At 38.0% G+C, this 27,520-nt stretch overlaps 1 protein-coding gene across 2 annotated transcripts in view; it reads left to right on the top strand.

The window, feature by feature from the left end:
• Positions 1–413: 413 nt before the first annotated feature.
• The window catches only part of LOC143024715 (uncharacterized), a 54,307-nt gene continuing 27,200 nt past the window's right edge, over positions 414–27,520 (top strand). The window contains exons 1-5 of one of the 2 annotated variants that reach the window (XM_076183778.1): positions 414–642; positions 8,025–8,118; positions 15,955–16,078; positions 22,102–22,870; positions 26,981–27,015. In XM_076183778.1, the coding sequence (XP_076039893.1) occupies positions 22,123–22,870; positions 26,981–27,015 (783 nt within the window). In that variant the 5' untranslated portion in view covers positions 414–642; positions 8,025–8,118; positions 15,955–16,078; positions 22,102–22,122. The remainder of the gene's footprint in view (positions 643–8,024; positions 8,119–15,954; positions 16,079–22,101; positions 22,871–26,980; positions 27,016–27,520) is intronic. The other variant, XM_076183777.1, reaches the window with a different exon arrangement.

The following is a 27,520-nucleotide window of genomic DNA, read 5'->3' as shown; positions in this document are numbered from 1 at the left end:
ATAATCCTTTATTCAGAGTGATAAGAGTTACCAGATGATATAATTAACCCATTTGTGCCCGTAAAAGATGAGTTTGAGAAATCGTTTAATTTTCATATATATATGATACTTTGCATGATATTGAAATATTTTCTGTTTTTATGTCAATTTTGTTGCATATTTAAAGAATAAAGCTGAAAATTTCATTGTTGCAAAAATGCAACAATACAGGTATGAACAAGTTCAAGCAAATTTTTTGTTGCAAAAAACGCAACCATGGCCTTATATGGTTTGATTAGTGGCTGAGTCTGTCAAACATTTTTATGAATACCTGGTCCCATACGAAATAGTAAAGATAGTAGAGATTTTTTTCATAAACTGTAATGAATGAAGAGATCGGAGAGTGTGTAAATAACGTATGTAAAGTAAAGATAACAAAAGCCAAGCGCATAAGACACACCAGAAAGTAAACAGTAGTTCGCGTATAAAGGAATGCTGATACGAAGAATTAAACCTGAGCCTAAACCTCAAACCAAAGGATTTGGAAATAAAACTGAGGTGTATAAATAGGGATTGTTAAATTGTGGTTATCTAGAACCAGGGATTAGTTTCGTCGTATCAGAGAGAGACCTTGCAATTTACCTCATATGTACATGAAGATAGGTAAGGAAGCAAGCTGTGACTGTGTCAGGGAAGTGATCATAATAATAATTGATATATAGGGAAGTGTGATTTACAATTACAGTATAATCAGATTTCTTTATGTACATATTTTTTTTAAATGAAAGTTGCATGGAGTTACCAAGAAAACACAGAATGTGTCTTAACTGTCAAGGCCGCTAAGCCAGCCTATACACTTGCCTTGGGCTTGTAACTTGTTACTTCGAGTGCTGATTTCTAGGTCAGGGCCACAATCCAATGGAAGTAATATTTTTGTGTCTTCATCGCAATTTCATACATTTTATATTTATATCTGTGTACCCCATTGCAAAGAAAAACTAAACAAAAAAAAAACTCCATTGCTAACACAGCAATCATCAGGGCATCACATTATTTCTTTTTAACATTTGTAGTTGTTGCTATTACTCCTGAAAAGGTCATAGCATTCAGTGGACAGATGGGTCTTCAGCTTTTTAAATGTTGCTTTACTGTCACCACTCTGTCATTAGGCAGCAGTCTTGGTGCACATCTTATGATCTTTGCTCTTGCAAAAGCTCTGAAACCAATTTCCAAGTTGCTTATTGGCTCATCTAATCATTGTAGGTCTAGATAATGCCATAACCTTATAGAGGTATCTTGTTGGAACCTGTGTATCATACCTGGTGGGGGCAAGGGCCCCCTGCCCCCATGTGCACAGAGACCAGCTACAACTTTTTAGTATTTAGGAAGGTTAGACACACTTTATTCGCTGTCATTATCTTTCTCAAATTTAATATTAGGCTAGATGACTTGATATTTTTTCAGAAGTGTACATCTACATGATAGAGCATTAGAAAAATAAATATGAATTTTGTAAATTTTGTAAAATACACTTTTTTGTAAATTTTTAGAAGTGTACACCTATGCAATATATAAAAGAAAAGTAATTTTATAAATTATAATACATCAACGTAATATAAGTTATTCTTGGCAGAAATCAATAATAGAAATAGTTACTAAAAGCTATAAACAAGCATAGCCACTTTTGCTACTTGAGATACCACCTTTTTTTGGTAGAGACGGAGTTCAAAAAAATTAAAGTATACCAAATTTATATATTCTAACCCAAGCTGACCTACCTAACTTAACTGCCTAACCTAACCCAACCTGCCTACCTAACCTAACCTGTGTTTAGTAATGTGGTACCTGTAATTCTAGTGGTCATCAGGTCGTCATCAATGTCGCTGACCTCCGAATCTATCAAAACAAAGGTGGCGTCTAAAGGATTTTTTTTTTTATAGATTTCTACAAAGAAAAATATTAGCATCCATTTCTCATTACACTTTTTAATCCACCAAGGCATTTACTCGCTTCTCACAATCTACATTCTACCTCCACTTCCGCTCCACCTTTTCTTGCCACATTTGCACCCAAGTATCTAAAACTATCCACTTCCTCCAGTCGCTCTCCCTTAATGCTCACTTCCAGTCTGCTGCCACTTTCACCTCATGGTGAAAATCGATTAAAAAGAAAAATTGCTAAAAGCAAATACACTACCAAATGAAGCTGTGATCATAGGGTTGTCTTTCCATATACATACATACATACATACATATACCAAGGCTTTTTCCCCCTTACAAGGGAGGTAGCCAAAAAGGAAAAGGCATAAAATCATTCTCACCCATTCCATCCCTGAATACACTCCACACCCCTCCACCCTCCCTCTTATCTTAGCACCTCCTGGATGATGGGTCATCCCTGCACCTTGTCCACTGCCCTGGGTCAGAAGCAATGTCGCAAGACACAGCACATCCACAGCAAGGCCACTTCATTAAATCGGCGACCCCCCCTCTCCGTCCCCCCCATGCATAAAAGGAGAAGACGGGGAGAAATCCCTTCGGGCTGCGTCAAATTTTGCTCACACATACTACCTCAATCCCCATCTTTCCAGCCCCAAAAAAAGCAAATACTGTACACTACCAAACAAAGCTGTGTTATGGAGCTGAGTTTCATGCATTTCTTAAAGCACTGCAACTCCATCATACTCCGCAGTCTGATCGGATATGATACCAAAACCAGCCAACAACATCCCTGATGACGACAATGACAATCTGGATGACCTATAGAATTATAGGTATCGCATTACTAAATGAAGGTTAGGTTGGAGTAGACAAATTTATTATTTAATTTCTTTGACCACAGCATCTATCAAAACAATGATGGCATCTCAAGCAGCCCCAGCGGCTATGTTTGTAAGTTTATCACTTTTAGCAACCTTTTCTGTTGTTGATTTCTGCCAAGAAAAACATATATTATGTGAATGTTTTATCATTTACAAAATTGATATTTAGTTTTCTAATGTTATATTGCATTAGAAGATTTACCAATAACTTTGATACAAAGTATTAGACTGTATTGATGTGATACACATTAGATTAAGCAACCTTGGCATTAACAAAATGTTAGACTGTTGATGTGATTCACTTACCAAATTTGGCAGTCTTGGCACTAACAAAATAATAGATTGGGTTGAAGTAATATGCCCAAAATTTAATTAGACCACCTAAGAACATACATATATCATTGGCTTTTTCTCCTTTACAAGGGAGGTAGCCAAAGTCAAAGGGATAAATCCATTACGAGAGTTTTATTGACTTTTTTTTCCAAAGTGGATAACTAATTGTTCTGCTATGTAGTGTAGCGGGTGTAATGTGTTTGTGGTGGCTGCGGCAAGTGTTTGTGTGCCTCTCATGTCGAGGTGGTCCTTGACTTTGAGGACTTTTGTTTCATGGTGTAAATGGTCTGTAGGTGTTGTATTTGTGCAGCCTGTAATTGTTTTTAGGGCTTTGTTTTGTATGATTTGAAGGGTGTTGTGGTGTGTCTCACTGAGATTAGGAGCCCATGCAGTACTCGCATAATTCAACACTGAGCGTATGCATTGTTTGTATATTGTTATATTAGTTTCTTTGTTTTGTCCAAATGTTGTTCCAGTGATTAACTTAAGTGCGTTAAGTCTGGGTGTGCATTTGTTTTTTATGTTTGTGATGTGTTGTTTGAAAGACATGGATGTATCGTATGTTACACCAAGAATTTTCGGTGTGTTTGTGTGTGGTATTAGAGTGTTGATGTAGAGATGAGGTATGTATTTGTGTTCTTTTGTCCAGTTGGTGAGAAGTGTTGCTGTAGATTTGGTTGGAGCAAATATATACATACATATACCAAGGCTTTTTCCCCCTTACAAGGGAGGTAGCCAAAAAGGAAAAGGCATAAAATCATTCTCACCCATTCCATCCCTGAATACACTCCACAACCCTCCACCCTCCCTCTTATCTTAGCACCTCCTGGATGATGGGTCATCCCTGCACCTTGTCCACTGCCCTGGGTCAGAAGCAATGTCGCAAGACACAGCACATCCACAGCAAGGCCGCTTCATTAAATCGGCGACCCCCCCTCTCCGTCCCACCCATGCATAAAAGGAGAAGACGGGGAGAAATCCCTTCTGCTACACTACATAGCAGAACACCCACACACACCAAGAAACATTAAAACAACACCCAAAGACCTTTATCACGCACAGATACTCTCTTCTCTTCCTCCACAACCACCAAATACCAGCCTCCGGAAACATATTCATAATCATATCACTCACCGCTCCATTAACACACTGAAAGACAACACACTGCTGCATGCCAGACCCCCTGATATCCACCCTTCTGAATCCTCTCTCCCACGAAAGGACAGAGTCCACTTGGCCAGACTGTGGTGCGGTCACCACCCAGCACTTCTAAGCTACCAGAAGAGGCTGGATGACCGTGTTGTGAACAGCTGCCCAGGATGTAACACTTCACCCCATACCATACAACACATAATGGAAGACTGCATTATACACAATCATGCACGCAAACAACACAACATACGCTCTATAAAGGATTTGTGGGAAAACCCAGTTTCGGCTATGGCATTCCTTGGGGAGACGGGACTGCTCGGGCAGACAGTCTAGGGAACGACAACAACAACAACAACTAATTGTTCTGTTTATTCCCTTTTTTTCGACAAACAAAGGATAATTGGTTATCTACTTTGGCTCAAAAAATTGTGAATCAAATTCTCGTAGTTTACAAGTCTGGTAGGCAACATGAGCACAATACAAGGCAATTAATATAAAGTTGTGTAAGTATTATAAAGCTAGGTAATCTCGGCCCAAATTTTGACTAGTGATGTTCACTGATTTAATGAAGCAGCCTTGCTATTGATGTGCTGTGTCTTGAGACACTGCTGCTGATCCAGGGCAGTGGGCAAGATGCAGAGGTGACCCATCATCCAGGAGGAGCCAAGATAAGAGTGAGGGAGTAGAGTGGATGGAAGTGGAGTATATGGAGATGGATGGGTGGGAGTGAATTTTATGCCTTTGTTTTTTTGGCTACCTCCCTTGAGAGGAGGAAAAAGCCTTGGTATATATATATATGTATATATATATATATATATAGATATATAGATAGATAGATAGATATATTTGCAGAAACCACTTGGAAAACAAAAGAAATGAATACTGAATGTTTTCGTCTATTCAAGACATCATCAGGGTACACACACACACATATATATATATATATATATATATATATAGATATAGATATATATAGATATAGATATATGTATGTATATGTGTGTATATTTATATATGTATATACAGTATATATATTTATATATATATATATGTATATATATATATATATATATATTATATATATATATATACAGGTAATCCTCGTTTTACGCGGGTTCACATTACGCGATTTCACATTAGCGGTGTCCAAAACTAGGGGGTATTCCTCACATTACACAAATTCCTCAGAGTAACGCGAAATCCGGAAAGTTAAAATACGCGGGCTGCGATTTAGTTCCGTAAGGCAGCCGCTAGGTGACGCTAGCTGATTCCAGCCTCCGCATCCCTCTCGCCACCAAGCTCATTGTTTACCAACGCTTCGTTGTGTCAGCATCTCTGTGTTCATCAAATCATCAGTGTTCTTGTTTACCATGGCTCCCAAGCGCCCAGCGACATTTCCAGCCTGTGATGGTAGGCAGAAGAAAGCAAGGAAGACATTGACATTGGAGCAAAAGCTGGAAGTTCTGGACAGGTTAGATAAAGGGCAGAGAAACAATGTGATTGTGGCGGCAATGGGCCTCAGCGAGTCTACGGTGAGGACCATAAAACAAAACTCCACCAAGATTCGTGAAGCTGCCAAATCAGGAACGCCTCTACAAGCTAACAAGTCATCATATTCTCGCCCTATGGAGATGGAAAGGATGGAGAAGATGCTTGCAACTTGGATTGAGCATCAAAATAAGACTCGTGTGCCGGTTAGCTTGGCGCTGATTAAGGTGAAGGCGCTGTCTATTTATGACATCCTTGAATCACAATAAGCTGCCGCTACAACAACAACAACAGCGTGCAGATCAGCAGAGGGACGCTACTTATCAAGGCGTAAAGGCCAATTAACCCGTGATCCCATATGTGGTGGTAAATCAACAACAACAAGGCAGGTCAGAGGTTATATGCTTAGCTCGTGGCTCAGCTGCAGGAAGGATTATGGTATTGGAAACACTTGTAACAGCAAAGTAGTGAGTTTAATTCCTCACATTACGCGAAATTCACATTACGCGCTGCCTTTTGGAACGCATCTAGCGCGTAAAGTGAGGACTACCTGTATATATATATATATATATATATATATATATGTATATATGTACATACTCTCCCACTTACCAGATGAATCGGCCCCTGGATGATACAACCTTGGGTCAGATGGCCCTGGACCAGATACCACTCCCTTATTACCCTCTTTTTTTTTTTTTTTTTTTTTTTTTTTTTTTTTTTTTTTTTTTTTTTTTTTTTTTCTTTTCTTTCTTTCTTTCTTTCTTTCTTTCTTTCTTTCTCCATAGAAAGAGAATAGTTCATCTTTAAGGGCATCATGTAGACACAACTTAAAAGCAGAGAGTGTAGTACAAGGCACAACATCAGAGGGTAGTCAGTTCCATGTTGGAATGACATGGCAAGTGAAGAAACAGGCTCTGACATTCATATTACTTTGAGCAAAGAGTAGCTGAAATAGATGACTGCAAGTGCCACTGACATTTAATATAAATGAATGTTCAAGTGAAGGCAGTTTTCCATAAAGGATCCTCCTTACAGTCGTTAGGTCAGATTGAAGTAAACAACCATACATTGAATATTAATCTAATGCTCTAAGTCAAGCAGAGTAGGGCATATCAGCAAGTCTATCAACCTCCTAAGCCCAACATCTCTGAACTGACTAACAATCTGATATGAACCAAAATCCATTAGTGGCCTGACATTAGAAATATAGAGTGATCACATAAACTCAGATGTGCAATTTACGGTACCCTTTAAGAAGATATTCACCATACCACCTGCCTTGTTGGCAACAGATTCAATATGCCTTTGGAAAGTTAGGCCAGAATCCATTAGGATTCCAATGTCCTGTTCACTACTGCATACTAGTTCTCTTTCACCAAAAACAAGTCTACCAGGATGTGGCAGGTGAGAAAAGGCTGTGGCATAATGTAGCCGTGCACATTTATCAGCTGCTAAGCTCAGTCCCCAGGAGGTTGCAGTGTTAGCTAACCTGTCTATATATATTTGAATGAGAGAATAGATAATACATTGTACATTCTTGTACATTCTGGTTTTCCAAACTTTAAGACTTGGTAAGTCTTGTAAACTTGAAGACTTGGTAAGTCTTGTAAATAATTCTTGCCTTTATTGGTAACCAGTGCAGTTCAATTAACCCCCTCACCTCCATCAGGAAGTGCAGCCCTGAGAGGCTGATACTTGATCTTTGAACAGAGCCCAAGATCTCTCTCAACTTCATTTGCATTTCATACACTTTTTTCACACATGGAGAGCTAAGAACTGGTATTTGCTCCCCTTCCCTGAACACTTTCAGCAGGTGACATGGAAACTATCCCACACTAACACAACAGACAGTTGTCTGTGAGAAGGCCCAAGAATTGTTGCCGGCCAGTGTAAGGCTGCAGGTTTTCCACTTGCTGAAACTCAAGGCAGCAATTTATTATATTTACATGTATTCACTGCAACCATGAGTAAACTCAACATGCATTAGTCATATTACAGAATTTTTCAGCATTAAATGACTCCTGACAACTCCCTTCCAGAATGCTAAATATCCACAGAGGGGGTGTCCCCCATTTTGAAAACTCCTGGTTTAGTGAATGCTACTATTATTTGTGCTGGTGACTGCTTTGAGTGAATGGGTGTATTATCAAGAACTTGCTTACATCTGAATTGTATTCTGCCATCACATTTTCTCAATAACAGTTGTATTTGCAAGTGTTGATTTTCTTTTTTACTTTCTTTTTCTAAGCATGGAAACACCAGGAGAATCAGATTCGTGTGATGGAAATCAAATAAGTTCTGCTGGGAGAGACAGTGATGGTGATTCACTTGACTTATTAGATGTAAGTATTCTTTATAGTCAATAGCCCCATCAATACCCCGTGTATAATGCCAAATCTTGTAACTTCATACACTTGTTAGATGGCTCTCCTGAATAAAAGACTTAGTGAAATTAAGTCATTGTATCATGCTGTGTGAGTTGATGTCAGGGAATGTATAGGATGAGCTTCAGAACATTCCTTAGCATGATAATAGTGTCTTAACATTGTGGTAAAAGTTGCACAACCTAGGGTTGAAGTCCCAATGGGCAGAGCTGTTTAATCCATATGTGTGTATTTACCTAATTGTAGTATACAGGAAAGGAACAATGCTCATTGGGTCCTATCTCCTATTCTTCAATTCTCTAACATCCTAGACTCAAATTCATGTATAGTTCTAACTTAATCTATATCCTTGATTTCCAATCATCATATTTAACTTTGAACTTGTATATTGTTTGAGCTTGGGCTACATCACCTTCTAAGCTGTTCCAGATATTTATGCATCTATATGTAAACCTGTATTTCTTCATATCCTTTAGACATGTGGTCTTTTTTAATTTACTTTCATGACCTCTTAAATCCCTCCCCATCTTTAATCAGGACATCTCTTCTGTCAATGCAATCTATCCCCTTTAATGACCTGAATACTGTCATCATATCACTTCTTTCTCTTCAATCTTTCAAAGTTGGCAGACCCAGTGCTTTTAGTCTTTCCTCAAACGGTTTCTCTGCCAGGCTGGGGACTAGTTTGGTTGCTGCCCTTTGTAGTCTCTCAATCTTGCTTATATCCTTCATTATGTGTGGGGACCATACTAATGAAACATATTCCAGTTTTTGATGAGTTTTTTCATCATCTCTTCATCCATGCAGTGGAACACCATTTTAATCTTTTGCAGTAGCCCGTATGTCTCTCCCACAATCCTGCTGATATGTCTGTCAGGTGACAGGTTGTCTTTTATCATGACTCCTATATATATATATATATGTAATGTGTGTATGTATATTTATATACTCATCTGATCGACCTTACCCATACATACATATACCAAAGGCTCTTTTCCCCCTTATATGGGAGGGTAGCCAAAAGGCAAAGGCATAGAAACCACTCCCACCCATTCCATCCCTTACATACTCCACTCCCCTCTACCCCCTCCCCCCTCTCATCTTGGCACCTCCTGGATAACAGGTTCATCCCTGCATCTTGTGCACTGCCCTGGGTCAGAAGCAGTGTTGCCAGACACAGCACGTCCAAAGAAAAGCCGCTTCATTAATTCGGCGACCCCCTCTCTCTGTCCCCTCATGCAGAAAAGGAGATGGGGAGAAATCCCTTTGGGCTGCATCAATTTATTTCTTTACATACTCCCTCACCCCCCATCCCCCACCCACACTCCCTCATGCATCACAGCATCATCCATACACAACCCTTCTCCATTCACCCCTATCTTCTGTCCTCTCCCATCTCTCCTCAACAGACATTCTCCTCTTTCGCAGTGCCCCTTTTACCCCATCCATCCATCTCATCCTAGGCCGCCCCCTCATGTGCACTCCTTCCACCTCTGCCTTCCACACCACTTTTACTAGTCTTTCTTCACTCATTCTTTCCATGTGTCCAAACCATCCCAATACTCTTTCATCAACCCTATCTCCCAACTCCCTTTCCACCCCTGTTCTCTTCCTCACCTCCTCATTTCTCACTCTATCTAACCTAGTAACCCCTATCATACTTCTCAGACATTTCATCTTAAACACATTCAAACTCCTTCTCTCTTCCCCTCTTATGTTCCATGTTTCTGCCCCATACAGTGCTGTTGGCACAATCACTCCTTCATACAATCTCCTTAGCATCCATTCCTAAATGTCTATTTCTCATTACACTTTTTAATCCCCCAAGGCATTTACTTGCTTCTCTCAATTTGCATTCTATCTCCACTCCCACTCCTCCCTTTCCTGCCACATTTGCACCCAAGTATCTAAAACTATCCACTTCCTCCAGTCTCTCTCCCTTACTACTCACTTCCAGCCTGCTGCCACTCTATCGTCCTGTATTTCTCATCACCTTACTTTTACCCACATTTATCTTCAACTTCCTTCTTTCACACACCTTCCCAAACTGTCACTAACTTCCTCAATCCCTCCTCTGATCCTGCTGTAAGTGCAGTGTCATCAGCAAACAACTGGCTTACCCAAAAATACAAAATATTGGAATTGGTCAATAGTGGCAAAAGGCCATCCTTAAACTACTTCTTGGGAAGTGAACCCATAACAAAAACAAAAGAGAGGACTTGGGAATCTTGATAAAAGACAACCTGTCACCTGACAGACATGTCAGCAGGATTGTGGGAGAGACATACGGACTACTGCAGAAGATTAAATTGGCATTCCACTGTATGGATGAAGGGATGATGAAAAACTCATCATAACCCTGATATGCCCAAGACTGGAATATATGTCAGTAGTATGGTCCTCCCACAGAGTGAAGGATATAAGCAAGATTGAGAGAATACAAAGGGCAGCAACCAAACTAATTCCCAGCCTGGCAGAGAAACCGTTTGAGGAAAGACTAAAAGCACTGGGTCTGCCAACTTTGAAAGATTGAAGAGAAAGAGGTGATATTATTACGAGTTCAGGTCACTAATGAGGATAGATTGCATTTACAGAAGAGATCTCTCGATTAAAGATGGGAGGGTTTTAAGAGGTCATGGCAGTAAGTTAAGACCATATGTCTAAAGGATATGAAGAAATACAGGTTTCCATATAGATGTATAAATATCTGGAACAGCTTAGAAGGTGATGTAGCCCATGCTCAAACAATACACGAGTTAAAATCTAAATATGATAATTAGAAATCAAGGATATAGATTAAGTTGGAACTGTACATGAATTTGTGTCTCGGTATGTTAGAAAATTAGAGAATAGGGGACTAGTCCCAATGAGCATTGCTATTTTCCTGTATACTACAATTAGGTAGATACAATTAGATAAATACACAAGTAGGCCTCCACACAGAACACATTTTATTAAAATTTTAGTAAAGACTTTTGTAAAGCTTTTTGTGCCATTCCCTTACAGTTTCGTAAACAAAATATACAACACCGACATACACAATAATATAAAAAGATGGCTGCTAATTATTTGGAGGGCAGAAATGCCTATTTGTCATGTAATGACCAATCATCAGACACCAGAAACTTTATGAATGGAGTACCTCAGGGCTCAATCCTATCCCCCACACTCTTTAATCAATACATTACATGCATAATATACCCACACTACAGAAATACAAATTTATTTTACGCAGACATTGTAACAGCTACATGTACACACCATAATGCAAACAATTTTCTTGTAGTGTTTGCTTTGCAATACTTCCTGTTCTTTTAGAAACCATATCCTCACATTCTGAATGACAGCTCACCCAAAAAAATGCTGTTTTTCATCTGTACTCATTTTTAGCTTTGGATTCCTCTAAAACTCCTATAGGAAGCCATAGCCAAAAATGATGGGAGAAAGGAAGAAGGCAAACAGCAATTTGTCAATCAGAATGTAAGGAAATGGTTTCTATAAAAAACAGGAAGGCAGTATTGCAAAGGAAACACTACAAGGAAACTTAGAATTGCACATGCTAATGTTCATGGTTTACTGTTGGTCAAGTTGGAGATAAATGACTACTAAAGATAAATAAACCTGATGATTTGTGTGTAGTGGAGACCAAATTCCCCAAAAATTTTTATCTACAGTTGGGGAAAAATAAATACACCTGAAGAAGAAAGAGAGAGAAGATGAGAAGTGACATAAAAGGGGAGGAAGCAACTCTGGGTCAAGGAAAGGCCAAAGTGAACCACCTAAAAATTAGTACTAAAGAACAGAATAAAAGAGACTTCATGGTGGCATAATGGAACACCCCCCCCCCCCCAACAAGAACTTGGAATGAAGATGAATATCAAGAAATGTTATTTGACACAGCTCTTTTTCCAAAGAAAAATATTGAACAAAGTAGCAAGTTAGTCATTATTGGAGATTTTAATGGCAGTGAGGTCAACTTTGAGGAATGGGAAGCAAGAGGCATAGCAGATTCCTGGGGAAATACCCCGTTTAGTATAGCAAAGGGGAACACAATGACACAGTGGGTAAAAGGAGATAACATTCCCACAAGATTAGATCTGTTACTAACCAAAAAGCCAGATATCATCAGCGTATTGAACTACCTTTGCCCCATAGGAAAAGTGACCATGTAACAATTGAATTTCAGCTGGAGGATGAGGAAATAGAATTATTGTTTTCATATCTCGTGATAACCTCCAACTTTATTTCAAAAGTTTTCCTCTCACATTTTGCAGCAGGCATTGAAGGACTAGCCTTTGCTGATCTTTTGGTGCCTTGGTGCTCATAGTGAAAATGGAGGCTGGAAGTTATGCCAAGAACAAAAAATGCAAATGATTAGGGAAATTACACAACTCTAGAGAAAGATTTGGATGTAACAGACCAGATTGATAGCATGTATTGGTTATGCAAGTATAAGAGAAATTGCACGTGTCCAATGTATGTAAAGTTCAAGTTGTAAGTATGGTAAAGGGGTACCAAGGGTGAGGCTAAATATAAACACAGGATCTCTGTGTCTCCTTTATTTGTCTACTGTGGTTGTGATAAGCAAAATAGTAATTATTAAACCAGGGGAAGATGAATTATACCTTGTTTGCAGGAGGGAACACACTGCGTTCATGGTGTGTAACTCTCAACCTGTGCTGCTGTATGTAATGAGACCTCTGATCCAAATGACCCTCTGTAGCAACCATGTGACCCAGCCTGCATAGTGTGGGGTATAGCCTATATTGCTGAGGCATGCTTGGGCTAGGTACCGGGGGCCTGTGTGACCCATGGTGCCAGCTGGGGCATGCTTGGGCAAAATGCATGGGTGAACAAAGGGACAAAGTGACTAGGTGCATCAACTCATCACATAAGCCATTGCAAAAGAAATAATCAGCAAGTCTTGGAAGTTAGCATGTGAAGAAAAAAAATATATATATTTGGATTAGGAAAGATGCTAACAAAGAGGAATGAGCAAAGACGTGAAACTTTTTAGAGGAAGCCAAAGCCAAAAATGATAGGAACACCAAAGAAGAAAAATAACTGTTTTTTGGTGACTTATCAATCAGAAGGTGAGAAAGTGGTTTCTAAGAAAACAGGAAGACAGTATTGCAAAGGAAGTACTACAAGGAAACTCAGAATAGCACATGCTATACAGTTGGGGAACAATATATACACCTGGGGAAGAGACGGAGAAGATAAAAATGGTGGAGTAATAATGTTTATGGTGATAAGTAACATAAATGTGGAAGAAGCAAATCCAAGTGAAGGCAAGGCTGAAGAAATTCACCTAAAGATTATTACTAAAGGGCACAATAAAAGACTTCATGGTGGAATATGTTCACCCCAAGAGAAGAGCTTGGAATGAAGCTGAACTTCAAGAAATGTTATTGGATACAGCTCTTATCCTAAAGAAAAATATTGAACAAAGTAGCAACATAGTCCTTATTGGAGATTTTAATTGTGATGAGGTCATCTAGGAGGAATGATAAGCAAGTGGCAAAGCAGATTCTTGGGGAAATACCCTATTGAGTATAGCAATGGAGAACACAATGATCCAGTGGATAAAGGAAGTGACCTGGGTAAGAGGAGATGACACTCCCACAAGAGTTACCAGCCAAAGAGCCAGACATCAACAGCTCCTTGAACTACTTTTGCCTAATAGGAAAAAGTGACCATGTTACAATTGAGTTTCAGCTGGAGGATGAGGAAATAGAGCCAAGGAATGAATCACACAGGCAAGGAAGACTCAATTTTAGGAAAGCCGAGTATTAAGGGTTGAAAAAAAATTCTTTGAAGAAGCAAACTGGGATGAATTAATTAATACTACAGGTATAAGGAGGAAATGGGAAATCTTTCTTGACATTTACAACTTTGGGGTGCACAAACACACGCCAAAGACTGGTGAAAGGAAGAAGCAGAAATAGGACTGGTTCAATAGAAAGTGTGAGATTGCAAAAAAGAAGTAATAGAAGAAGCAGTAAAACAAAAGAAGCTTACAAATAAGCTAGAAATGACTATACAAGAATTCACAGGGTGGAAGAAAGCATTTTTGAAAGAGATGTAGTAGATAAATGCAAAGATGAACTGAAACCATTTTACAGGTTTATAAATGATAAATTGAGACTGGGGTAATCACCGTGTTTTGGTGGGTGGTGAGGTCTTTGAAGAGGCCTCAGCTCAGGCAGAAATAATTAATGAAAGTTTTCAATAGGTCTTTGCAAAAGAGCAGATTTTTGGAGGAAAGTGGGGGGAGCAAAGAACCAGGTTTAGAAAATATAAATGCAGAAGTGAGAGAGAGGCTCAATCTCTTGGGATCATTGGATGTGTCAAAAGCTTCAGGACATGACAAGATCTCAAATTGGATACTTAAAGAATGTAGGGGACAAGATCCAGTTTTATCACATGTTTGTTGAAATAAGGCATTGTGTCACTTTATTGGAAAAGGACAAAAATGGAAATAATGAGACATCACTAAATTATAGGCTGGTATCACTGACCAGCAAAATAGTGAAATTATGTGAAAGAATTGTGAAAGATCTATGGACCAAATATTTTGAAGAGATGAACATTATGCCAGACAATTAGTTTGGCTTCAGATCTGGAAGGTCATATGTGTTAAATCTTTAAGCTTTTACTTGAAACTGATTGATGTACTGGAAAAGAGAGAGGGGTGGGTTGGTGTGTACCTTGACCTTGTAATACAGGTCAAAACTCCCAAACTCTGCAATCTAAGACCCAGCAACACCTAAAACTCTGTTATAATTATGTGTTTTCAAAAACACAGCATAGTATTTCCTGGTACGGCCGCTTAGCACCAACATGATCATTTCCCGCTACCAGTTTAGGTATGGTGGTTTGTTGTCACAGTATTGTGATGTGGAATCCACTGTTATTTCATGTATCTACAATACCTCTGTAGCTGTATTATTGCTATTGTGGCTCCCAAATTCTATTACTTGACTTGGTGCTGGTCCCGAGGGTGTTGAGTTTGGGAGCTTTGACCTCTAATTATTTTGTTCGCAATGACAGAAACTATGTCATTAGCAAAATATGTTTCAAAATAATCAGTTTCACTAGCATCTGCATCACGAGGCCACTCCTCAGTAATTCTTGAATATCTATTGTCAAAATTGTGAATGTCTGGGTCAAAATCACCACCATCTTTTCACACAAAGGAATGGAGGGTAGCATCAAGTGACTCCTCCTCCTCCTCCTCCTCCTCCTCCTCCTCCTCCTCCTCCTCCTCCTCCTCCTCCTCCTCCTCCTCCTCCTCCTCCTCCTCCTCCTCCTCCTCCTCCTCCTCCTCCTCCTCCTCCTCCTCCTCCTCCTCCTCCTCCTCCTCCTCCTCCTCCTCCTCCTCCTCCTCCTCCTCCTCCTCCTCCTCCTCCTCCTCCTCCTCCTCCTCGTCTGTGCTACCACCATGCATGTCGCCATTATCACCATCACACACTCCTCGCTCTTCTCCTGTACTTTTGATGTCCCAGTCCACATCGTCGTCACTCAGAGAGGATAATGATTCTTCATCGCTGTCAACTATCATAGGAACAAACTTTGAAGGTGTTAGATTTTTTGTTATTCTTCTTTTTTCAGCTTTAGGATGAGATGTTGTGCTAGGCTTGGTGAGGGCTATGTGTAATGCTTTCCCATACTTCTTCTCGCAGTACCACATGCAGCAATAACTTCTCTACCACATTTTTTTATGTAACTTTTTCAAGCTTTGTTAATCACCACTGCTACTGGAATTGTCCACAGTTTCTTTCATTTCCATAGGAATGGATCTTGTATAAGTTATATCTTACACGACAAGAAATAGTGGGTTGTGGGTCGTGCTGAGGTGACTGACCTGACCTTTCCATGGTGTCTTGAGGAGAACTATGGATGCGTAGGTGAAAAGGTAGGGATTATGGAGTTGCTCACCCTGAGTTGTCAAATATCATATCAAGACATATAGGTGCGAAAAATAGGCTGCCAAGTTTAAAAGTAGCTTTTTCATCATATGTATGTCACAGTTACATGCTGTTCATCATATGATACATGTCGCAGTTTTTGGGTTAACCCTTTTCATATGATGACACCGATGTTGGCGTCATGAGGCATGAGTGTATATGAGGATGGCAGCATCGGCACCTAGATTATATTTATTATGTAGTTGAAGCTTAGTGACCCCTGCTTGATCGCATTTCCTATGGTTATTAACATTCAGGGTGAAACATGAGAGTATTATGGTGCATCACTGTATAATTGTACATCAGACAGGCAATGCTACACATGAGAATTCAACTCATATTGAAGAGGTTAAACAATGTAGGGAACAAGTAGCGGACAAGACTCACAGTATTATTGTGTTCATTGAAAGAAGGCAAATTTGGCACCAATTCACAAAGGTAAGGAGACACCACTAAATTATAGGTTGGTGACTAGCACCAACCATGCCATGATGCATGGAAGGGTAGTACATATGAATTATATTTTGATGCAACCTGAGGGGATTTTTCCCCATCTCTTTTTCTGCATGAGGGGACAAGGAGGGGGTCCCTGATTAAATGAAGTGGCCTTGCTGTGTCTTGCTGCATTGCTTCTGACCCAGGGCAATGGGCAAGACACAGGGATGACCTGTTATCTATGAGGAGCCAAGAAAAGAGGAAGATAGGGGTGGTGAATGGGAGTGGAGTATATAGGGATGAAATGGGTGGTAGTGGATTTATACCTTTGATTTTGGCTACCTCTTTATGTAAGGGGGAGAAATCCGTTGGTGTATGTATGTATGGCTAGCACAGTGAAATTATGTGACAGGATTGTGAAAGATTGATGGACCAAGTACCAAGAGATGAACATTCTGACAGTTTGACTTTTGTGTCTCAAACCTACTTTTACTTGAGATGTGCTGCAAGAGAGAAAGGGGTGGGTGGACTGTGTGTACCAGGACCTAGAGAAGGCATTTGATAGAGTACCTCACTGTCAACTTGTTTGGAAATTGGAGCACGTTGGAGGAGTGACAGGCAAACTACTAGAATGGAAGAAAGACTTTGAAGGGAAGATAAAGGAGGACAATGATAAAGGACAAGAAGAGCAGTAACAAGCAGAGTTCCACAAGGGTCAGTGCTTGCACCAATAATATTTCTTGTCTGTGTCAAAAGCCATGAAGAGTGAAAAATGAGGAGGATGGCAGACTAGCAAAAAGATCTGGACACTATGTTTGCATGGAGCCAAGAATGGGAAATGAAATTCAATACCAATAAATACAAAGTACTAGGAATGGGCAATAGTGGCAAATGACCATCCTTAAACTATTCCTTGGGAAGTGAACCCATTACAAAAGCAAAAGAGGAAAAAGATTTGGGAGTTCATAAAAGACAACCTGTAACCTGACAGACATATCAGCAGAATTGTGAGAGAAACATACAGACTGCTGCAGAAGATTAAAGTGGCCTTTCACCATATGGATTAAGAGATGATGAAAAAACTCATCAAAAATTTCATCCATCCAAGACTGGAATATACATCAGTAGTATGGTCCCCACACAGTGAAAGATGTAAGGAAGATCAAGAGAATACAAAGGGCAGCAACCAAACTGGTCCCCAGCCTGACAGATAAATCAATATAAGGAAAGACTAAAAGCACTGGGTCTGCCAACTTTGAAAGATCAAAGAAAAAGAGGTGATATGATATACATTATTCAGGTTACATTTACAAAAGAGCTCTCTTGATTAAGGATGGGATGGGTTTGTTCTTGGAAAAAGTAAAACCACATGTGTAAAGGATGTAAAAAAATAGTTTTCCATATAGATGCATGAATACATGGAATAGCTTAGAGTACTGTTTCCCAACCCTGGGGTCACCAAGTGTTTTTCCTGGGGTTGCCAGGACATCTTGTATTTTTGATTTTTTATTTTTATTTTTTTTAATTATATGAATTCAATACAATAACCATATATATTAACATATACAAATAGATTATTGGGGTCGCAGTCATATCATGAGGATCATATTGGGGTCGCCTGAAAAAATGTTGGGATACACTGGCTTAGAAAGTGGTATAGATAGTGGTATGCAAAGGAAATATATGGAAAGTTCTGGACATTCATGGTTTCATAGGAGAGAGTGAGGGAGTGTCAGATAATTTTTTGGTAGAAGAAGTGGAAGAGGAGGAAAAACATGGGAGGTAGAGAGGTGTTTAGAGTTTGCAAATTAGATGAGAAAGAAAAGGAGAAATAATACCAGAAGCTAAGAGAAATATCGTATATGGTGAGGGCTAGAGGGAGGTAGGAATAAAAGAAGAATGGATATATTTTAAGGAGGCAGTGACAGTGTGCAAAGATAGTTTGTGGGACAAGGAGGATGGGAAGGAATTAAAGGAAGGGCTGAAGAGATGAAGGCGGCAGTAGAAGAGAAATGAGTATATATATGTGGATTGGTTGCAGAGTAGAAATAGGGAGGCACATGAAATGTACAAGAAGAGAGGTAAGGTGAGGGAGACAGAGTAGAGCAGACATAAAATGGGATAAGAAATTGACAGAAAACATGGAAAAGAATAAAATTTTGTAAAGGAAGTGAAGAGAGTAAGGCATGGAGGGTGAGTCAGGTAGCAGATAACAATGACAATTATAATGTTATACATCTCAATTTTTGCAAAGCACTTGATGAGGTGCTCCACCAGAAACTAAATAAAATCAAGGCCAATGGAGTTGGAGGTAAAGTGTGTGAATGGATTAGACCATAGATTAGTGACAGAAAACAAGGTCTCCATTAACAGTGTAAAATTCAAAGGGGGTAATGTTACTAGTGGAGTTTCCCAGGGGTCAGTTTTGGGTTCTATATTGTTCATTATGTATATAATCAACTTGGACAATGGGATTAATAGTAATATTAGTTTGTGGATCACACTAAAATAGGATACCATATTAGGTCAGGGGAAGATGCAGAGATACTGCAGGAGAGGATCTTGATAAATTGTTTGCATGGTTGGAGAAATGGCAAATGGACTTTAATATTTCAAAGTGCAGTGTGCTAAACATAGGATGATACAACCCAGCTAATAAGTATATCTTAGATAATGCTGTATTAAAAAATGTGAAAAGGACTTGGGAGTGTTAGTGAGTACAGACCTTAAATCCAGGAATCGGGGTTACAGGACATAAGGATTGGATTTATTGTAACAATTACAAACAAAAGTGCAGAGGTAATCATTGAATAGTTTTGATCTCTGTCCTATAGAATGGATATTAATTCACTTCAAACAGTACAGAGGAGAATGACAAAAATGAGACAAGGGCTTAGAAATTTACCATACAAAGACAGGCTTAGGCATCTTGATTTACACTTTCTGGAAAGATGAAGAGTGAGGGGTGATCTAATAGAGGTATTCAAATGGGTTAAGGGCTATAACAAAGGTGATGCAGGTAAGGTCATTATATTAAGACAGCAGGTCAGGACTCATGGTAATAGATTTGAATTGGACAAATTAAGGTATATGCAAGAACTGGTTTACCAGCAGAGTAGTTAATCAATAAATGGAATATATTTAGTAACCATATAGTGAGTGCTGAAACAATTGGTTGTTTTAAGAGTTGATTAGATAATTTTATGGAAAGGGATGACAGGTGGTAAGGGACATGGATTTGCCAAGTGTAGGCATTCTTCTCCATTTTTATGTTATGTAGAGAGGAAGAGGTGCAGATGTATAGATGTTAATGGAAGTGAAGGCAGTAAGGGGATATTATATCTATTAATCTTGAGTAGAAGCAGATCAAGTTTGTTGTACATAATCTTCCTTGTCTGAATCCAAATTGATTTGGATTCAATATAGTTTTTTCTTTCAAATGTTTAAACCATCTAATTTTGATTACCTTTTTGCAAATTTTTGCTTCTGTGCTTGTCGGGGAGACCGGTCTATAATTTGATGGATCTTCCTTGTTTCCTCCCTTACAAATCGGTACAATGTTTGCATTCTTCCAGTCCTGTGGCACCTTTCCTTCTTGAAGTGAGAATTTAATTATATTGTATATTTTATCTGTTAATTCCTCCATGCATTCTTTGAGTATCCAATTTGCAATTCCGTCTGGACCATGTGATTTTCTGATGTCAAGGGTTTTGATTTGGTTGCTGATATCCTCCTGTGTTGCAATTATTTCTTTCATTGAGGGTGATATCTCTCTATTTCCTCAGTTAGGTGAATTTTCTATTGTGAATACTGATTTGAAGTGGTTCACAATTTCAGCCATTTCCAGTTCTTCTGTATATTTGTATTTACCTTGGTGCAGCTTTTCTATTTCTTGCTTATTCTTCAGTTTGCCATTTACATACCTGTAAAATAGTTTGGGTTCTTCCTTGCATTTTTCTAATATATATATATTTTTTTATAGTTTCTCTTTTCATCTCTGTGTATTTTTACATAATGATTTCTTAGTTTGATGTACATTAGTCATTTGCTTGTTTTCTTGTTTTTTTCCATTTCCTCCAAGCTTTGTCTCTTTTATCCTAAGCATCACTACATTTTTTGTTGTACCAGCTTTTTATGTATGTTCTTTCCTTTTTTTGTTGTACATTTATTCACTCCCTCATTATAAATTTCTTTTAGTATATTCCATTTCTCTTCCATCCCTATTTTGCTGCATTCTAATCCAGGCAGTGGGCAGGGGACAGGGATGACACCTCATCAACAAAGAGCTAAGATAAAAGGGAAGCAAATGGGCGATGGGTAGGGGGAAGAGCTTACCCTGGCTGGCTACCTCCCATAAAGGGGGAAGAAGCCTCTAAGTATATAGATTCAACTTTTGACTATAATTGTGTGGCTTTTTGTACAGCACAACAAAAATATATATTCGAGAAAAAGTTACTGCTGCTGTGAAAACATGCAAAATGATGTTATTAGCATCTCAATACAAGTCAAATTCTCATGCAATGCATCACCCAGCTCATATCATAAGATTTAAAGTAGTTGCTGTATTACTCATTCTCTCTCACTCTGAGTAATAATAAACACAGAAAATGTGATCAAACCAGTTCACAGAATACGGGGATCACTCAGCAACAATTACAAAATAAATATAATCAAGACGCTGACACCATTATCCTTGTATACCTACTCATACCTCATGATACCTGTGTAGGCATCATTGTATGAAAGAGGTTATAAGATACTTCCCCCACATCAATCATTATGATCTAATTGATCATAAAGATTGATGTTGGGGAAGCGTCTTTTAAATAACATATCATTTTTTATATTTTCACTGCAGCAGTAACTTTTTCTCAAATATAGATATATTTTTGTTGTGCTGTACAAAAAGCCACACATTTATAGCCAAAAGTTGAATTTAGTTATTCTGTTTTTAAAAAGCCATGATGATTTATCGAAAGCTGAATTTATATTGTGAATATCAAACAAAAAATATGATTCTCTTATGTAATTGTTAAGTGATTATTACTACTGGAATTAGCATTATCAAGAAATAATATAGATTTGAATTGACACCCATAATAGTACAGTTTTTCTACTCCCCTATTACATTAGAAACTTAACTTTTTTCCAACAAAAAAAAAACTGAACAGTCATTCATAGACATTACAGTAGAAATAAGCACAAATAATCACCATCTAAACACAAAGAAAGCAACATGCATCTCAAACATTTACATCACATCTACAATGTCAGCACTTCAGAGCTATACCACCCAACTCCAACCACTCAGTGACTTAACAAACCATATATAGTGGCAGGTAACCTGAAAGGACACCAACTCACTTGGGTATGCGTACAAACAGCAGATCTGTTAATCTGTTGCCACAATTCTTTAGTGCAATAGACACTGAATTGGCTCATAAGTTACTCAAATGCTGGCATACTTTTCACTAGACAAGGGAATGTATTTATTTTTATGTGCTACAATAGTTATATATGTTTTTTCTCGTTTTAGGAATGGAGCCAAGGTACCTTAATGAATGAGGAGAATAATGAAGATGAATACAGGAAAGGAAAGGCTTTGGGTAAAGAGGCAAATTTACACTGCAGAGAAGATTTGAAGAAAGGAACACTTAAAGAAAGCAAGATACATATAACTGGTTATGGTTTTAATGGGGCTAAAGAAAAATCTCTTGTGTATGATGAATTTGAAAATATAACAAATGTGAGTGAAGAAAATAACTGTAATGAAGAAATCATCATTGATGATCTTGTATGTGTTGGGGAATATCATTTCAGTGAGGATAGTAAGAAGACACATGTTTTGAGGAATGGCCAAGAGTTGCGTAGAGATGAAATTCAAAGTGCTAATATGGTACTGGGAGATAGATCAGATTGCAGTACACAAGAGATAGAGTGTCAGCGGAGCATAGCTATCCCCAGTGGGAATGAAGACGAGAATAGTTTGACATGTGAAAATGTGAACATTGGAAAAATGGAGCAAGTAAAGAATCTAGAACAGTCCTCTGAAAACAGAATAGATACTTTAGACAATCCAAGTAGAACCCTTTGTGAGAAAAAGAAATATAGATTAACAGACTTTCAAAACTTAATAGTGGTTATGGATCCAAAGGCCCATAGTGAGGTTCATCAGAGTGCTCAGGAATGTGGAAAAGACATAGATAAAGAACAACAGGTTTTGAATATAGAGAGCAAAGAAGAACAGCCTATAAAGAAGCTTAGTGGAGAGAAACAAATTGTAGAATTACCCCTTTCTATACAAGGTATGTTAAAGATATTTCTGTTGTGCATAATTTTGTGAATTTCCTTTATGTGCCTCTGCATGTATAGTATTAAGTTCAGCTGCTGCAGATATGTAATGAAAATTGGTTTTACAAGTGAAAGCAAAATTACAGGATTAAAATCACTTCTAAGGTACTGAGATTTTCTTCTGAATAAAACTGTTTGGCACAAGCCAGAACAAAATCAGCTGGCCTTTAATGGGTTAACATAGTTTAGCCTGTTAAGGCCCAGAGACTCTTCTAACTATTGTAGAACCATCTGGCATTATTCAAAGCTAAACAACAAAGTTACTGTTAGGCTTTGGTAAGTAAAGTATAATTATTCAAAACCACATTGTTTTGCAGTGTCTTTCTTCAGCAACAACTGGCTCATCTCCCACTTCCCTCCACTCCTGCTTACTAGCTTCAGACCACTACCCTCAAATTTACCTCCCTTGCATATATACAGTTGAACAAAACTTTCCATTGCCCTGAGCAGGTTTTCTCCTATCCAATATATCAACTTTGTCATATGCTTTCTCCAAGTCTGTGAAAGCATTGGCTGCATGCTACTATACACTTAATACTGCACATAAACATGCTGTTAGTACTCCAGTACAGGTGGTGGGCAGTGGGTTGGAGATAGAAAGTGGGAGGTGATCCAGTTGTTTGCTGATGACACTGCTTGTGGCAGGATCAGATGAGGGTCTAAGATGTTATTGACTGAGTTTGGAGAGGTGTGATAGGTTGTTGAAAGTAAATATGTGTAAAACCAATGTGATTAGATGTACTGGTAAAATATTCAATTATTCAGAATAGAAATGGTGTTTTATACCATTGTGGACAATTCTACAACTAGGGGTGTGCTGATTCCATTTTTTGTCAATGCTAATGCCAATTCCTGTTCATTCTTAGTTGCCGATACTGATGCCAATTCCTATTTGCTCTTAGTTGCCGATACAGATGCCAATGCTGATTCCACTGTATATAATTAATGGTATATCAGTTTTTAATATAAAGTAATTAAACTATGATTTTTACTTGCTTTATAATCAATGTAGATTTATACATGCAAGTTGTTGAGCTGTTGGATGCTAATGATTGAATGAACTTAATGAAGTGTTTATTGATTGACCACTTTATGATTATCAATGTATGATTGTATTATTTTCTGTAGATTGAAAAAAAGAGGTTAAAAATGACCTATTTCATAGATTTTGGTGTCAATACTAACTTCAAGTAACTTGAATCATTTAATGCATGGTTTTAATAAAACACGTGTAGTGTAAAATTTATTAATCGATTTCTTAATCGTAACCTAATGATAAAACCTAAATCTAACTCGATCTCTACAAACATTTGACCCATGGAATGTGGGAAATGGCCAAACTTTTTTTTTTTTTTTTTTTCAAAAGCTGTCTCTGCATAAAATCCAAAAAGGAACAAAAACTATTTTTTTTTTAATGCTGATTTACTTGGGTTAATAGTCAAAGTTAAGCATTCACAAATTGAAGTTCAACAGCATCAATTTCTCCCCTGTTTCTGGAGTCAACCGGTTATGGTGTGGGGTGTAGACATTACCACCAATGCTGAAGAGATGTTCACTCTCCACAGAAGATGGTGGAGAGCACAACATTTTGTTGGCAACTTTTTCAAGTTCAGGATATGAGTTGTGGTTGACTCTCCACCAACTCAAGGAATCCAAGTCATGTGGTTCCAGTGGGAGGGAACAAAATTTATTAACTTCGCTTTGTAGTGTATGAACAGATGAATATCTTAATTTTTTCTTTGAAGTTTCACTTTATCCAAATTGACTTGTAATTATGAATTTGACAGAAAATCATCTAAACAGGAGTCAAAGTCATAGCTGTCATTGTCAAAAAGCATAAAGATGTATTGTTATGTATTTACTTGTCAAAATACCTAGAAAATATAAATGATTCATTTCACTATAAATTGCTGTGAAGTGGGAGTAAATTGGTCCGCCAATTTTTCACACTTATAAGCGGGTAAAATTGACCGAGTCCTCAGATGCCCAGACAGTTTACTCCCATATTACTCTCACTTAATTTCTGTTGCACAAACTTTCCTGTATATATAAGAAATACAAAAATAAAATTATAAATTGATATAGTTTACTTTAACATTTACTCTGACTTGTGCAACTATTTTAAAAGATTTTATCACCTCTGCATAATATTTTTGAAAAGTGTGTTATGGCACTAAACGGCAGTGTAGGTTTATCACTACCACATCATATTCTTAGCCACCTCATTCCCTATGGTTGTGATGCTATGTGAAAATAAAACAAAGCAATGATTATTTGGTAGTAGTATCTTGTATAGCACATAATATGCTGCATGGCCCTATACATCCATCAGAACAATGAATAATAGGTGAATTACTGAATTGGCATCGGCATTGGCAAAATATTGCAGATGCCAATGCTGAATCCCTTCCTTAAAAAAAAAAAATTCTTGCCGATGCCGATTCACCAAAAAAGTGTCAATTCTTGCTGATGCTGATGCTGATTAATTGGCACACCCCTACTACAACTCTTTAGTTCTGTGAAATTTCTGTTAAAATGCCTTGTTTTCAAGGTATGCCATACCTCCTCCTTTATAATTTTGAGAGCGAGAGTCTGAGAGATTTGATAATATAAAAAATAATGTAATGTAACTTTAAGTAGAAATATGTGATAATTTGAATGATTAGAATTAGAGATTTCAAGCAAATAAATGACAACTTTATATCTCAACCATGGAGAGGGGGGACATGTAAGGGGAAGTTGCTTGTTAGTTATGTTGGAGAGGTTGTCTGGTGGGGTGGATACTGATATTTGATATATTTTGGCTGGGGAGTTAATCTAATATTTTGTTTCCACTTTGGTCTGATTTTTGTGTATTTAACCAAATTAGGTGGTGGGCATTCATGTCACCTACCAGTATGTGGTTTGTTAATGAGCTTAGAAGTTGGAGTTGTGTATGAATGTTTATGAAGTAATTTTTTTTTATTTTTTTACTTGTGTCTAATGTTTGTTTAGTTTCATTTGTTTTGTGGGAGAATGATTGTTGCTTATCAATATTATGAGTTCATCTTTGAGTTGTTATCTTCCCTAACTCTTGTCTTTCATAAATGTGGGTAATTTTGATTGTGATGTTTCCTATGTTAATGATGTGTGTATGTTGTGTTTTTATAGTTAAAGTTGTTCCATGCATTTTTGATACTGTTGATGTTTATTTGTACGATTAGAATGTTATGAGGATGGGAGGATAGACAGTCAGAAATGAGGAAGTGAGGAGGAGAGGGTGGTGGAAAGGGAGCTGGCAGTGAAACAAGTGGGTGATGGACAGATGAGCTGATGAAAAAATACTGGGATGGTTATGGAAGGAAAAAGTGAGGAAAGGCTAGTAAAAAGAGTGTGGAAGGCAGAGGTGGATGGAGTGAACTTGAGGGGGAAGACCAAGAATGGGATGGATGGATGGGGTGAAGGGGGCCTTAAATTAATCTCTTCCATACAATGACACCTATGTAAGTGTCATGAGGTGTGAGTAGGTATACGAGAATGCCAGTGTTGGCGTCTTGATTATATTTAGTTTGTAGATGTAGCTGAGTGACCCCTGAATTCTGTGAACTGGCTTGATCACATTTTTTGTGTTTATTATTACTCAGTGAAAGAGAATTAGTAGTACAGCAATGACTATATTTTACAACATGAGTATTGTGATGCATCAATCATTGTATCTGTTGAATATGATCACTTGTACATTATTTATCTCTGTTAGCATGCTTTGAATATATTAATGTAATAATTTTTTATTGAACCATGTGTCTCTAACAACCATAAGCCTTGGTGCACACCAATCACCTAGATGGAGGGACTAAATGTTTAGGCAGTTTAACTGGGGATTTAAATCAAAAGATTAGTTTGATCTTGAAATCTTGAATACTAAGAATCTTATAATTGGTTTGTTATTATTTAGACTATTTGGACAAGTTGGCAGATACATAATATGAATTGGTTATTAATCAGACAATATGTAATGAGTGTATGATGTGATCATTTTAGGCATAATATTTTCACTAAGTTTTTCTTTATTTTTTTTCCAACAGCAAGACTTGAGGCTCTGCAGAATGTACTAAAATCGGTAAGTTTTTTTTTTATGATGCTCTTTAGTTTGCCTAAGGTATACCTACCTGCTTCCAGTGAAAAAGGTAAGAGGCAGTGTCATGGGCATTAACATATTTAGGGAGGGGATGGGCATTGGGGCCATACCCCACTCACCCTCACCAGTAGGTATATTGGCACCTTTGGCCTTGTAGACATGTAAGGTTCACAAGTGTTTGCTGAATAGAAATTTTTATGCAACTGAATACAATTGCGGCAAAAGATGCACATTGATCATGTGGTGCTAAAAGGTTGGGCCATGCTGGAAGGTGTGTAATTAATGCTGCCATAACAGGTCTCCTGCACTATAGAATTCATTGGTATATAACATTTTAAGAACACAGTGGCTCTATAAGATCTCAAACATCTACTTAAAACACCTTGGTCTAAAAGCATTAAGAGTCTTAAATGATGTCTTCAACAACAACTAGTTACACAATAACATTCCAAAAAATCTGGAAATGAGCACACATAATATCTATGTT

This window comes from Oratosquilla oratoria, chromosome 4 (genome assembly GCF_046742065.1).
Source record: "Oratosquilla oratoria isolate Oo_2021 chromosome 4, ASM4674206v1, whole genome shotgun sequence".
Classification (NCBI taxonomy): domain Eukaryota; kingdom Metazoa; phylum Arthropoda; class Malacostraca; order Stomatopoda; family Squillidae; genus Oratosquilla; species Oratosquilla oratoria.
This window is presented reverse-complemented; position numbering and strand designations above follow the sequence as displayed.